General features: G+C 33.2%; 1 protein-coding gene across 8 annotated transcripts in view; it reads left to right on the top strand.

Annotated features, from left to right (window-relative positions):
* LOC128217069 (membrane-associated guanylate kinase, WW and PDZ domain-containing protein 3-like) overlaps positions 1 to 15,740 on the top strand; it is a 99,814-nt gene that overhangs the window by 51,809 nt on the left and 32,265 nt on the right. For all 8 annotated transcript variants that reach the window (XM_052923924.1, XM_052923918.1, XM_052923919.1 and 5 more), the window contains 3 exons: positions 5,117 to 5,174; positions 11,306 to 11,370; positions 12,985 to 13,089. In XM_052923924.1, the coding sequence (XP_052779884.1) occupies positions 5,117 to 5,174; positions 11,306 to 11,370; positions 12,985 to 13,089 (228 nt within the window). The remainder of the gene's footprint in view (positions 1 to 5,116; positions 5,175 to 11,305; positions 11,371 to 12,984; positions 13,090 to 15,740) is intronic.

Below are 15,740 nucleotides of genomic sequence, written 5' to 3'. Positions count from 1 at the left end.
ATCATTATTTTGGAATGAAAGAGTTACATTTAACAAGATTGACTCAAATAATATGAGTACTTTTTTTTACATAAATTGTGAGTTAGTTAAGCATAAATTCATAACGTAAAGGATCATTCAGTTATAACCCCTCTTATAATATGAGTAATTTTTCTGCATATGTCCATTAAAGTATAAGTTCATAATGAAAAAGTTACTTTTAATTTTCACAGTACTTTTTTCTTCATGAATCATTATGTATTGGAAGTTAGTGTGTGGTGCTTTTTCCCTGAAACAAAGAACTGCATATTTCATGCATGATGTGATAATTGCTGGGAACTTCTTGGTTTATTTTAACAGCAATTAAGAAGCTGTTAGTTCCAGTTAAGAGCTGGTAATTAATGGCAAAGACAGACTATCTGGCGTTGCCAAAGTTAGTTGGTAGATGGAAAGACATCTGCTGTCTTATCTTGGTTCTATTGACAAAACAAATATTCAGTTATGACATCTCCACTTTAAACTACTTTTTATGACAACTGTAGAACATTATATTTTGTTGCAAGACTTATTACTAGTGATAACACAACAATATCACCACCATAACAACAACTTCTGTTACCATGACAACCACAACCATCACCATTACAACTACCATCACCATTACGATTACCACCAATATCATAACAACCACTACTATCACCATAACAACCACTACTATCACCATTACAATCATCACCACTATCAAAATAACCTCAACAATCACCATGGCAACCCCACCATCATCATGACAACTGTCACCATAAAGACCACTACTATCACCATAACAACCACAACCATCACCATGATGATTACCACCAATATCATTACAACCACTACCATCACCATAACAATCACAACCATCACCATGACAACAACTACCATCACCAAGACAACCACTACCATCACCATGACAACATTACTATCACCATGACAACCACTACCATCACCATAACAACCACTACCATCACCATGACAACCACTACCATCACCATGACGACCACTTCCATCACAATAACAAACACAACCATCACCATAACAACCACTACCATCTTTATGACAACCACTACCATCACCATATCATCAACTACCATCGCCATGACAATTACCACCTATATCATAACAATCACTACTATCACCATTACAGCCAATAGAAGCACCATTACAATCACCACCAATATCATAAAACACCCAACTATCACTAGAACAACCAATACCATCACCATGATAACCACTACCATCACCATGACAACCACTACCATCACCATGACAACCACTGCCATAACAACCACTACCATCACCATGATAACCACTATCATCACCATGATAACCACTACCATCACCATGATAACCACTACCATCACCATGATAACCACTACCATCACCATGACAACCACAACCATCACCATGACAACCACTACCACTGCCATAACAACCACAACCATCACCATATCAACCACTACCACTGCCATAAGAACCACTACCACTGCAATAACAACCACTACCAGCACCATCAACCACTGCCACTGCCATAACAGCCAAAACCCTTACCATAACAACCACCATCAACACCAACAGTACCACCATTTCAACAACCACCACCAAAATAAAAACAACATCAAACATAACAACTGCCTCTATAACATAGCAACCACCTCCAATACCACATAGCAACCACCTCCAATACTGCCACCATAACAACCACTACCACTTAGTCTACCATTATCTGCCAACAACAACATAATTAACAATAAGATTCAATGACAGAACAATATACTAAGGTAACCATCTACTTCGATACAATCAACACTTCACAATAAAGCGCAGTATTTGCAGAGAAGCCATACAGTGGAAAAAAAGTACTTTAGCTGCTGTTGAGAAAAGTTCCCATGGAATGTCAACATGCTTGATAGAAGTCATAATGCATTAGATACCATGTGATGTCGGCATCATTTAATTCGGTATAGCGTAATCATTCTTCAGTACAGGAAAAACTAACTCTGTGGCCCAGTTTGACTGATGTGCTGGCAGATTTTCTTGCAAGCGGGATCTACTGTTTTCATATGATGTAAATAGTGATAATGTACATTGGCGGGAAATATGCTCACTTACTGTTGGAGATTCTGTAGGCTGGGCTTATCAGTTCTGATGTTTCTGGTTTTATTAAAAAAGACAGAACATGTGGTGTATTTGAATTCTTTACTTTTCGGTATGGAATATAATTTTGGACATTGGGCGGTGTGTTTGTTTGTGTTTTTGGAATACTTTGATATGTATGATTAGAATTTAAGAGTTTTTCAACAGGAAGAAATATGTGGGATTGATTCATTTTATTGAGAAGTGACAATTGCTTTGTGAAGTATGGAATTTTACATGTAGAAACCTGTAGATCATGAGTAACTGATGTACCCAAGTTAGAATGGGAAATAGTTGCGGTAAATCGAAGACAAGAAAAATAAAGATGGAAAGTTTGTATGGCTTGCCAGCTCAGTATAGGGATTTATATATTTGTTCTTTACAAGGTCTGTAATGTGAAGAACAGGGCTGCCATTATATAGCATCTTAAATCATTTCCTAACTTAAGTCACTTTTATAACTTAAGTATCTCATTGGTCAATTATGATATAAAAACTTAATATTTTCTGGAATACATATTTTTATTGACCTTATTGAAAAAAACAAAACATACTGTGATGTTAAAAACATATAAATGCATTACCAATATATTATTTGACTATGAAAAATTTAAGAAATCGACTGAAGTTGTGAAAAAAATTAAGATGCTTTATGAATGTGACTCAGTGGCCCTGAGTTTTACAAAAAAATACTTACAGTGTATCGGATGAGTGGCAGTGGGCGGACCTTAAACACCCATGAAATTTGAATTTCTTAATGATTAAGCCTAGTACTTAATGATTGCCTGTCCGCAATTTCATTGCTTGAAAAAATGTAGATTGTTTTCTAATGCATGTTTTGATATTCTTACATGATTTCAGGGTTCGAATTTAGACTCGCATACTCGCAAAATGCGAGCGACATTTGGAAATTTCGAGTGACTTTTATTCAAGCTCGCAAAATTCTACGAGTGGCTTTTTCTAGACCACAAAATGTTAAAAGGAAAGTAGAATAAACATGAACTTAATTCCGCTATGTAGTCGAGTGTAAACAGCCTATAAGTGGCATGTTTACACTACCGATATAAAGAAGACAGTACGGAGTCACGCTCTAGTAGGTTTTCAAAAATAGATCAAATACGGAAAAGGCCGAGTTTTATCTCGAATCTTTCCGGGATGCTCCGAGGCGTGCATAATACAAAGGAAATACGAATGACGTAATCACCTAGCTCAATCATTGGCTAAATTTAGCGCTTTTGCGCACTATATGTAAACCCCATCATCCTGTCAAAATGAATAGACTTCGTTGATCGATATATTTCATGGTCCAAAGTATCCACGCTACATTTACTGTTGCTTTTTTATTTTAAATTTATTATTTTATTGTTTTTAATACTTAATAAAATCTGTAGCGTGCTTGTCGAATGGGTATTAAATTACCCGATGGCGAGGGTAAATATACAAAGTGAACAATGTCAAATTATTGGACAGCTTTGTTATCAAAAAGCTGCCAGCATCAGACGAGTCTTTCCATACCCCCCAAATAGAATAAGCCATCAACAAGTTCTAGTAGTCGAGTCACTCAAGATTGATACTTTTTAATATTCATAATATGTCTTAGGTGTTAATTTCTACTTTAATTAGACAATATTATAAAGGAATAAAGCAAATAATAAAATTGCAAGTTGATTTGTCATTTTGCGAGTTGCCTCAAAATGCACTCGCAAAATTTTACGAGTGCTCCTCAAAGTTAGGGTCGAACCCTGGATTTGTCAAAGCTTTCATACTGTAATCTTCATTATTTTGACATTATTTAATGCCTGTTTAGGCCTATAATGTATTCATTAGACAATGAGTTCAAGGTAATCACATGAAATTCACAAAGTCCCTTCACTCTGATGTGAAATGTATTGTGGATGATGTCCCTTTAAGAAAACAAAGATATTGATGTGCATGGAGTTAGATATTGATGATGAATGAACATTATATGTATTTTCTTATTATTTCATAATGTATAGAATCTGTCTTTTTACAGAAACTTATATTTTTATATATTCTCAAATAACCAATGCTATTAGCATCTTTATTACATATATGTCTTGAATTAACCTAATGATTTGAGGATATGATTTTCGTAAAATGATTTAAATAACTTGATTATATTTTGTGTTAGAAGTGATGGTTAATTGACATAAGAAATATCAGAACTTAAAGCAGTTTTCTTATTGATGTACATTTTATGTATCATTTTATATTTATATTTCTCGATCTAAGAGATTTTTTGTCAATGCAATATTGACTATTATAACAAATTAAATTAATAATAATGAATACTAATAAAATAAATTTTATAATAATAAAGATATAGATGGATGCAAAAAACCCCTGTTGTATGCCCTTAAATAAATGTGGGCAGATACACCAGTCTTTTGGGCACCCCTCAAATTTTAAGCCTATTAGTTAAATGCCAAAATTTATAAATGCTGCTCATTTTTTTTCTAAAGTTTTGATTAAATTTTTTCCAACTCTTAGTGTTTTCTGTAAATTTCATCAAAACCACCATGCTGTTATCTTCTGCCCATCCCTGCAGAGGTTTTTGGGGACCGTTTCAAAAAAGATCTATATTGAGTTTTGCTGTAAATTTAAGTTATCTGAGTGCTATAGTTTCATTATTTTGCTACATATTTGAGTGAATGAAACTTAAGCAAAAATTGAAAATGAATACAAAGATGAGGAAATAAAAAAAATCAGATGAATTGCCATTTGTGATGTTTATACAGATTTAAGATGATTGAAGTTACAACTGTTGAAACGGCCCCTGGAGAGAGAGTCTGCTGCAGATCAGATGTTTCTGGGAGAGAGAGAGCAGAGCCCTTAATTAACTTCTCATAATTGGGAGCTGAATAATTTACCCTGTTGGTTTGCATTTTAATGACTTGTCCCCAGTTTTTCTCAAAGATTGTATCTGGGTTTTTTTTCCATTTCAGAGCTGCCGTTTGGCTGGGAAAAGGTTGAGGATCCACATTATGGAACATATTACATAGAGTAAGTAGTCTAAGGCCACACTTGAACACACTTAGCGTTTGTCGTCACATGATTGACTAATATTTTAACTCTTATTAAAAAGGTCAGTGTTCATTTGCCATAGCTTTTTAATTGTGTAATTGTCATCATGCAAAAACATAAGCTTCCCCATAACACTCTTGCGCACAGTGGTCAGAAATTGGCTCAGTTTGAGCATTATTTGATAAGCTCATAGAGAGCTGAATTTTCTACCTTCTGTACCCTGTGCGTAGGAGTGATAACTATAAAAACAATAATAACATGTTCAAGATTCCGGGTTCCTGCTGGCATCAACGCGGCATTGTCACCATTTGCAGCAAAATCGCAAAATTGGCTACTTTTTTCAAATTTGGCAACAATTTTTCAAATTTGGCTAATTTTACACTAACAAGAAATTTTTCATTATATCTTCTTAACATGGTGTAAGCCGTGCACTATGCTGCCTGCATGATAATTGATGCATTCTCTTCAGCTAATCAAGCGTGCTGCTGTTCAGTGAAAAAGCCCATAAATTGGACATGCAGTCACAGAATTTTATGGCTTAACAATGACATCCTTGAATGTTATCATCCTTTAGTATTCAAATGAAACTTAATTATTACACATGTGTTTAGTGGCAATGCACAAAATGAAGAGCAAGGGGCATAACTCTGGTTTCAATACATACTGAGTTATGCCCCCTTTTTAATGAATGATTAAACAAAAGACAAACGTCAGCATTCACTACATGATACTTGTGTTTGAAACCAGGCCCCAATTTCCGGAAACTTCTTAAGCTTAACAGCCTCTTAATTGGACGATATACATACTTAAATTTGATTTGATAAGTGGAAAATGGTTTGTTGTGATTTATAGTAAGTTTATTGCTATTTAAAGTTTAAAAACTCTTAAACGAGTAAATATTAAGCAAATTATAGAAAAAATGAAAATTGTGAACAAAGTTTAACACTGTTATAAGAAACATGAGAAGTTTCGAGAAATTTAGGCCAGGAATAGGCATTGTCTTGTGGTAACATGTTTTTATCTAGTGTAATGTTTGGCATTTCGTGACCTCAATAAATTAATAGTTTCTATGGCGTTTTTGCGACTGACTCACAGAAATATAAGTTGCCTTTCTTTTTCAAGCCAATCCCTAGGTAATATTTTTATCTTCAGATTTTCATTACAGTAATTTGCTTCTCTGGAAGTAAAAAAAAATAACCAAAATAAACCCCTCCCTAGCCACATCTTAAAATGTGGGTGGGGAAATAAATAAAAGGATTTATTCATTGTGGCATCAGTGATAGAAATAATTCCTGACCTATCAACCAACTGAAATTAGCACGGATAACAGCATTGCAAACCAATTCTTTTAAAGATGGCCTAATGTTTGGGAAATTGGAGTTCTCTTAGCCCATGAAGGTTGTTTATATAATATTGGGTTCTTAAAAAGTTCATGTATAACACATGTTTAACCATTAACATGAAAGATACGTTTGAAACCTGACATGTGACAATGTCATAAATGTGACTTGACTACTGTTTTTAAATGAACTTAGCAAAGGGTACTCGCAAAGTGTACTTACTAATCAGTTTATTACATTTTCAATATCATACAGTCAAATTGTACAGTTTGAACAATACCATTTCTGCACTTCAAAGATGTTCACTTGTAACGTTACCATGTCATCACTTCTCAGCATAGTTTAAAACTATGATTTGATGGATTGGTTAATGTAAAACCAATGCATACTGCCCCATTTTAAGCAGTAAATTCATGATGCTAAGTCAAAGTATTTGCCAAATAGCTGATGGCTGCCAATCAGAGTTCACTTTCATGTGGGAAGACAATCGACAGATGTTGCACTGAATTTGAATCAGGGCGGATTTAAAGTTAGGATCAACAAATGCATTAAAGACTTGAAATGCTAAGTACATTTGCAAACCAAAATAGGAGAATTTCTAACAGTGCAAAATTTGAAAATGAAATATTGGAGTACCAGAAACTGATGGTCTTAATTTAGGCTGAAAACGTCCTCTTGGTTGGTGGGCGCTTTTGGGTTCCTGGGAGCTAAAAGATGGGTCTAAAAGACTGCAAAAACTTTTTTTTGCATTCTCAGAGAAAAATTAGGTGTGTTTGGTAGGCAAGGGGGCGGAGGGGAGGTGGGGACTACACTTTTGCCTCATGATTGTTGCCTTTGTTTCCCAAAATAATGTTCCAGAACTCTACGGAAATGATTTATATTTTCCAGGTAGTGTGACTAATGGTATCTGTAATTTTCATGGAATATTGTGAACAGCAGGACATCGGGCAATAAACGTTTAGCACGGCAACAAACAAAAATACACACAAATAAACAATGGGCCTAGGAATTGTTCAGAATCTTCATTAACGCCATCTTTGTCAACTTTCCAACCGTTACTGCTCGGGAGTTTTATGGTCATACACTTCAGATTTCCTGTATTTCTAACAATATTTGCGATAAATGTTTCAGCAGAACTTGTTTATATTTGAATATTTGGGCACATCATCAAATAGTTCACGGTTAAAAAGTTAACAAAAATTAACAAAAATGTTGTTAATTATATTGTTAACTTTAGTAAATTTCAGACAATAATTGTGGTTTCTATGGCAACAAAATAGCAACTAGAATAGTAAAAATATTGCATTTTGACTAGATGCTGCAGTAACTCGAGAATTATGCAAGCTAGGGTGATAAAGATTATTCATATTTTTATTTTATTTTTATTCGGACAAGATTGTGATTGCCTTGGCATTGGTTGCTATGGCAATGAAAAGGGTAAAAATGCTACTTTTCTATTGGATCCTGCAATAATTCAAGTATTATGCAAGCAAGGTTAATGAAACTTGGTATGTGGATAGGTTGCCATTTGGAGATTATGCACATAAATTAATGTTTCACAATAATTGTGGTTGCTATGGCAATGAAATGGCAACAAAATAGTGAAAATAAATCACTTTTTGACTGGATGCTGCAATAACATGAGAAGTGTTCAAGCTAGGTTAATGAAACTTGGTATGTAGATAGATGACCTTAGGAGTATTAATCACATATTTTATTGTGGTTGCTATGGCAACAAATATGGTTAAAATACAACTGTTTCACTGGATCTTGGATAATTCAGGAATTATATGGAAGCTACATGTAGTCATAGGATTTTTTTGTAGTCAAGAGTCATTTAGAATTTAAGCAATTCATTTAATACTATGACCATGGCAGCATATCTGGTAAAGGAACATTGTATTGCTACAATACTCAGTGACTTTTTACTTTTCTTCGGCATTTTGAGGGCTCGATGTTACTAAGAAAAGACCTTCATTATATCAGCAAGTTACATCCTATTTGCATTTAACCGTCAAATTTTGTGTATGATTATATTTGTGCCTTTTGAAGTACATGCTCTAATAGTTGCACATGTTGTGTTTTTTTTTCTGAGCATATCACAGACTCTAGGACTTTCATATTGATTATCATAATTCAAAAAACATTAAAAAAAATACGTTTTAATCTATAAACCTTACCCAAGTGAACAACTTGAAGGTTACAGACCACCAGATTAAACTTGCAAATTTGGACATGATTTCGGGCAAAAGTGAGTCTTAGGGAGGGAGGAGAGTGTGGGTATTAGGGCAAATACGGTATGGAAGGAAAATTATGTAATTATCACTTCATTATTTCTGGGATAGACTGAAACAAATATTTTATTATTTTAATTGCAACACAGAATGTACGCTATCAGCTAGAGGAAGATATCATTTAATAAGATAAATAACACATTTCTAAGCACAAAAAGACAAGAGAAAATGCTTGTAATGGACTAATTTCACACCGAGAATGGTTCAGACTGTGTTTGCAATTATCATCACAACAGTTTTACATCAGAAATCTGTGAACAAGTCTATCTGGCTAATAAAATTGCTAAAAGGCCCTATTTTGGACAAATTAGGAGAATAAAACTGTGTAACAATATGATGGGAAATCTCTGTAAAGCAATTGGTTAAGGGGTTTTCCGGGATATTGACTTTTAGCTCGACAAACTAGCAATATTAGCAAGCAGAATTGCTCGTCACATGATAACACAACTTTTAGAGCAGAAATTGTTTTTCCTTTGTTGAAATTTTTACCGTCAACTTGAACGGAGAGGAATTTTGAGGATGTCTCTGCGACTTTGGTTTTACTGAGAATACAGATAGTTTTGAATACAATGGTGGGATTTTAGGTTTCAGAATAATTTTGTGAAAAAGTTGGTTTTCTTTTGTGGTGACGCGTGACGTAGCAAAATGTTTTGGAGTTTGAGAAAGACAGCCACGTAAGCTTAATATTTCATATTTGTCAAGAAATTGAAATGGTTTTTTTTTTTCAGTGTGGAATAATGTGGAAAATAAAATGCATGACATCTTACATAAGCTGCGATTTAATTAAAAAAATTATGAAATAAGGTTATAAGCCTTTTAAAGTGAGCTTATAATTCCTTTTTTACGTATTGTCATAAAAATTTGTATTAAATGACAACAAATGTAAATTCTTTTATGGCATTAAACTTTTGTGACGAAAATAAAGATTTTATTCATTTTTATTGTAAAGAAAATTGATGCTAAATGTCGTCCTGGCAAAATGAAGTCCATTTTAAGAAATCACATAGTGGCTGTATATCCACTCGAAAAATGGCCAAATGGTTTTTGTTTAGTAAGGGTTACAATTATGCCTGAATAGTTTCAAGTTCTTTCATTCATGTTTATCCTTAAACTATTAAATCTAGTGTAAGATGTTCGTATGCCAGATTTCCCTTGCTGTCTTTTTACACGAATATATTATCCTTTTCAAAAATAGGTTTATGTTTTAATAAGCTATATGAGAATGCTATTTTCACCATTGGATAATGGTGTTGAAGAAATATTCTATGTTATTTTAGTGTTCAAGGTTTAAAGTAAATATTAAAAAAAAAAAAAAAAATATTTATTTTTATCAACTGACTATAAAAACGGTAGAGTCAGCGCCTATTTTCATTGGTAGGGTCAGGTAACCCTAACCAATTTTTATTTTTTTTTAGACCTTAGCAACATCATATGACAAAATGTGATGTGTGTTAAAATTCAGAAATTCAGACTGTTTATTTTTATTATTAAATCAATTTTATTTAAAAAAATATTATGTTTAATACAGTGTGTCTTAACTGAGCTATTGATGTTGTTTGGTGGTCATATTACACAATGTGCTGTCAATTCATTTTATTATCCAATTATTTCTGAGTAACTACTTCAAACAGTTGATCCAACCACCAAAGGACTAAAATATAATTAGTGTTTAATACATTTTCAACGTTTTATGTTATTATTTACAACAGAATGAACAGAGATGATTAAGTTTGGGAACTTTCAAATTATATTCAGTTGTAAATTTTGTGTTTTTTATTGGCTTTTTGCATAAAATATAGCAGTACATTGAAATGGATATAAATGGCTTTGGAAACAGTTTTAGGAAAGGTCTTAGCCTTTTAACCTTGCTTTGGCTTAAAAAAGAATATTATTTGGTTTTGGGTGACCCAGGTCAGTTTTTATAGTCAGTAGGATTTTTTTTTAAATAAAATAAAATTAGGAGAATTTTCATGGAGAAGAAGTCCAGGTGTTGATTTCAACATTTAGTGCAGATTTTTAACCTTGGACATAAACTGCTCTATTATCCTATTTGAATGAAATTTGGTACATCAGTGTTTCCAGAGAGAAAATGTGTACATGGGAAGGAAGACCCATAACTCCGGCTTTAATAGTTGTTGAGAATTATGCCCCTTGAGTGGCTAAAATATTCTTTAATTTAGACAGTTGAACAGCAGCGTTACGCTCTGCTGAGCTCTTGTTATAAGATAGTTAGACATTGCTGTTTTGATGGACTTATAACTTGTATGTGTTTAGATTTCTTCAAATGGATGGTGGTGATTACACAAAGTTCTGGATTAAACTTGTGTGTGGATTGGAGACTCATGAAGCAAAAAAACACCCCAACAAATTCCCTTTTGACTATTTCAAAAGAAAGTCAACTTTCTAAAATCATAATCTTAACATGAACAAAAAAATATAGAGAGGCTATTAAATGTTTTTGTTTTTTTCATTTCAGTCACGTGAACAGGAAGACGCAGTACGAACATCCTGGGACGGCAATAAAGAAAAGTGCAACAGCGGGTATGGTGAAAAATACTGGTATTGAGAAATACCTATCTTATACTGTAATGAGTGGCCGGACTTATTAATGAATGAGTTATTAATTAATCTTGCCTACTTTCGAAGCAAAGCAGTGAAAGTCTTGTCTTGGTTTTGGTATCAAAATTTATATCGGCATCACATCTCAAAGATATACTGTTTTGACAACTTTTTTTTTTAATTGGAACGAGTCAATTTTTGTCTTTATGTCTGAAAACAAGTGATATAAGACTGCTGACTAATGATTTTATCGCAGTTGTTCATATTTAAGTTCCAAAATTTATGTGTTATGGCTAAAAGCTTTACTATCGCTTTTCTTTTTTTAACAAAAACAAGTTTTTACGGCAATTTTCCAAATAATTGAGATCTGTTCTAATTTGAGTTATCTTATTTTACTAAATTGATGCCAAAATCAGCTGATTTTGAGATGAAAATTAATATAAAAGTCAAAACTGTCAATCTTGAGAGTGCAGCTTTCTGCCTTCCGATCTTTATTTAAAAGGGGCCCTGATGCCGTCTCAATTTGTAAAATTCTTGCACTTTTTTTTGCTTGCATGATCTGCCATATTATTGCATCGTCTCGGAAAAGACATTGATTATTAAGCTGTAGGGGGGTTCTTAATTTAATAAGAATAGCAACTGTCCCTTGGGAAATTTTGAAAGAAATCAGGCCTTATGTTTTTAATACCACTGAGAGATTGAACATTGTAATTCAATTGTTGTTACATAATGCGTTTTTGGATACTTCAACAAAAAAAAAATTCTGCTGTATGAAGAGACAATATTCATGTTAACTTGCCTTTATTAGTGTTAACTTGATTAGTGTAATCATGCCTTTATTAGTGTAAACTTGATTAGTGTAATCATGCCTTTATTAGTGTAAACTTGATTATTGTAATCATGTCTTTATTAGTGTAAACTTAATTAGTGTAATTAGTGTAATCATGTCTTCATTATTGTAAACTAGATTAGTGTAATCATGCCTTTATTAGTGTTAACTTGATTAGTGTAATCATGCCTTTATTAGTGTTAACTTGATTAGTGTAATCATGTCTTTATTAGTGTAAACTTGATAAGTGTAATCATGTCTTTATTAGTGTTAACTTGATTAGTGTTATAATGCCTTTATTAGTGTAAACTTGCCATTATTAGAGTTAAATTGTCTGTATTAGAGTAAACTTGCTTTTTGTAGTGTAAATACGCCTTTACTGGAGTAAGCTTGCCTTTTTTAGTGAAATCATGCCTTAATTAGTGTAATCGTGCCTTTGTTTGTGAATTCATGCCTTAATTAGTGTAATCATGCCTTTGTTAGTGTAACCATGCCTTTGTTCGTGAAATCATGCCTTAATTAGTGTAATCATGCCTTTGTTAGTGAAATCATGCCTTAATTAGTGTAATCATGTCTTTGTTAGTGTAATCATGCCTTTGTTAGTTTAATCATAACTTTATTAGTGTAATCATGCAATTATTATCATAAATTGGCCTTTATTAGTGTAAACTTGCCTTGATAAGTAAAAATTCTCATGTTTGCCCAGAATACTCTTTACTAGCTCAATGTTGAAGCAAGTTATTTCTGATTGTTTTTGCCCATTTCAGATGAAATAAACAACAGTAATACCTTACCAAGACGAGGAAAGAACGGTGACGTGGCGCGGCGGTCAATCAGCGACGCTGACATGAACGGCAGAAACACTCCGCCAGGTATTTTTGACGCAGATTCCTCCATTTTACTTCCCGAAGACAGAAATAAACATGCCTTATGTTTATACAGGCATTTTTGCCGGTGCCTTCTGCTAGATGGAAGCATGGCTCATTTGCATAATTGCATAATTAATGTGATAATGGTGCAGGAACTGGTTTTGAATATGAGGATAAAATGATAAGAAAGTTAAATTATTCCCTAAAAAATTTAGTAATAAAACCATGCTTGAAAAAGTCAGTTATTATCTGTCTAAGAAAACTTGATTATTTTTTCACAAGAAATAAAAGAAAACAGTTCTCATCTGGTTTTTGAAGAAAGTTAGTTGAGGTGTTGTCATAGCCGTGATGTCATTGGCTTTGTTAGCATCATTGTGATGTCCACATGCAAAAACGTTTACCTTTGCCATAGCTTTGAAACTGTTCAAGATATTCAAACAGAAACTTGGTACACATGTTGTCAAAGAAAATAAACACATTTACAACAAGACCTGTCACTCCAGCTGTAATAATTATTGAGTTATCCCCTTGTTTGACTGAAAAAAATGAAACGACGAGCGTTTGTGTTTGGTCTGCAGCTTTCCTGTTCCATTTCATAGCAAATTTAGTGAAATATTGAACGATTGTTAAATCCTGATGTATTTTGAAACAGTAGCCAGGAAAGCTTTTAGTCCAGTGTTAAAATCTGGATGTTTTTCTCCAGAAAATGAAGACTGATTTGCCATTTACATAAAAAATAAATCAAAACTTTCAACTGGCCTGAATAGGGATTTTATTATCATATGATAACACGCAGTATTTCGTTCATTTACTGTTGTATATGTTCATGATGCTCAGAGGATATACTTTTCACAAATCAAAATTATAAGCCATTTTATTCACGATGTTTTGTGGGCTGTTTCAATAAAATATTTGAGTCATAACTTAAGTTCTTAATCTTAATTCTGTGTAAACATCACAAATGGCTATTTATCAGTTATTTATATATTTTCAACTAAAGTTCAATTCACACAAAAATGAAGCGAAATAATGAAACTTAGGTGATTTCAATTCATGACTAAGATTTTATTGGAAACGCTCCCCCTGGAGAAGAAATCGCCGATTTTTTTTTCAATTATAAAATTTGTCAGTACATAATATTTTTGGAGATGTAAATCCTATCTGAAAAAAAATGACAAGTCAGTCTGTCTGAGATTCTTATAATAACCAGTAGATTTAGTGATTATTACTCAGCACAAGAAAATTAGAATATGAGCACCTGTTTTCTTCGCTGCACTTGAAAATCTCTGTAGCCAGAACTGTTCTAACACTTGCCTCGAAATCATTTGAATTTTATCTTTCTTTAAAATCTTTAAAGATTGAGTGTTTAAATATTTGTTATATAACAACTATCTATCTCTTTGATTGAGATGTTTGATTTTATTAATCTACCCGATTTTTTCATGTCTGTTTAAGGATAAAAAATATTGTCATCGTTATTGTCATAGTCTTGGTGTCGTTGGCGTTGTTGTTGTTGGCGTTGTTGTTGTGGCGTTGTTGTCGTTGGCGTTATAATTGTTGGGCAAAAACTTAAAGCTAGTCCTTGTCTAAAAAACCTTTGAGCGTATAAAAATGTTACTTGGTAAACATGTTGCCCATGACAGTTTTGCACATATTTACAGCAAGCCCGATAACTTATGCTATAATATTTACACCTCAACTTCCATTCCTTTCGGCAATTGCTGTTATCACTGGATGAGCGGGCTGAATTTGCCGGATCAAAGTATGTGTGGAGTTCTTCGGACTCCACACGTTTTAACCACCCCAATTGCGATCATACCCTGATAAAGACATCAATCCCGCAATTAATTAATTAATTAATTGTTGTATTAGTATGCCTCCGTTTCAACTGAAAAATATACAAGCGTTTGTGTTCCCTCTCCCGTGCTCTTGTTCAGAATAAAAAACTAGGATAATATGCTTGTATAAGAGGTTTCTCATTACAAATGATTTATTAAACACAAAACTATAGTAATAAATATAATTTTTAAGAGGACAAAAGTTCACAATTTTTAAAGAAGCAGTCAGATGTTAAAAAAGGTTAGAAATGTTGAACTACTGCCCAGTTGATTATAATGAATTCCCATATGTTTTAACACGTTTCATCGAAACCTGAAGTAAATTAATTTCTTTTCACAAAGAAAGGAACCTGTAGTATCATTAGTTCTCTCAGGTTGGGGTTGAAAATACAAAGCCATGGTTTTCATTTTGCTTTAATTAAATAGCACTAGTCTCTCAATAACTCTCTAATGGTAGTGTGCTAATATAGTACTGCCTTTTGGAAGTAGATGCATTCTCAAAAGACATTTTTCTAGTATTTTTTTCTAGTGGAAACAAGTTTATATAGATGTAGAATTAATCATAGCTACCGATGGCTCTCCTTTTAATAAAGACCATGGTAATAAATGAAAATTATCTTAGCATCTTATTTGCAGCGTGAGTTGTTTCAACAAATTTATGAGATCAGTTACTCAAACAATTAAGTCCTTTTTACTGAAGCGACTAAGGGCATTTTACTGAAGTGACTAAGGTTCTTTTACTGAAGCGACTAAGGTCCTTTTACTGAAGCGACTAAGGTCATTTTACAGAAGCGACTAAGGTCCTTTTACTGAAGC

This window comes from Mya arenaria, chromosome 14, assembly GCF_026914265.1.
Source record: "Mya arenaria isolate MELC-2E11 chromosome 14, ASM2691426v1".
Taxonomy (NCBI): domain Eukaryota; kingdom Metazoa; phylum Mollusca; class Bivalvia; order Myida; family Myidae; genus Mya; species Mya arenaria.
This window is presented reverse-complemented; position numbering and strand designations above follow the sequence as displayed.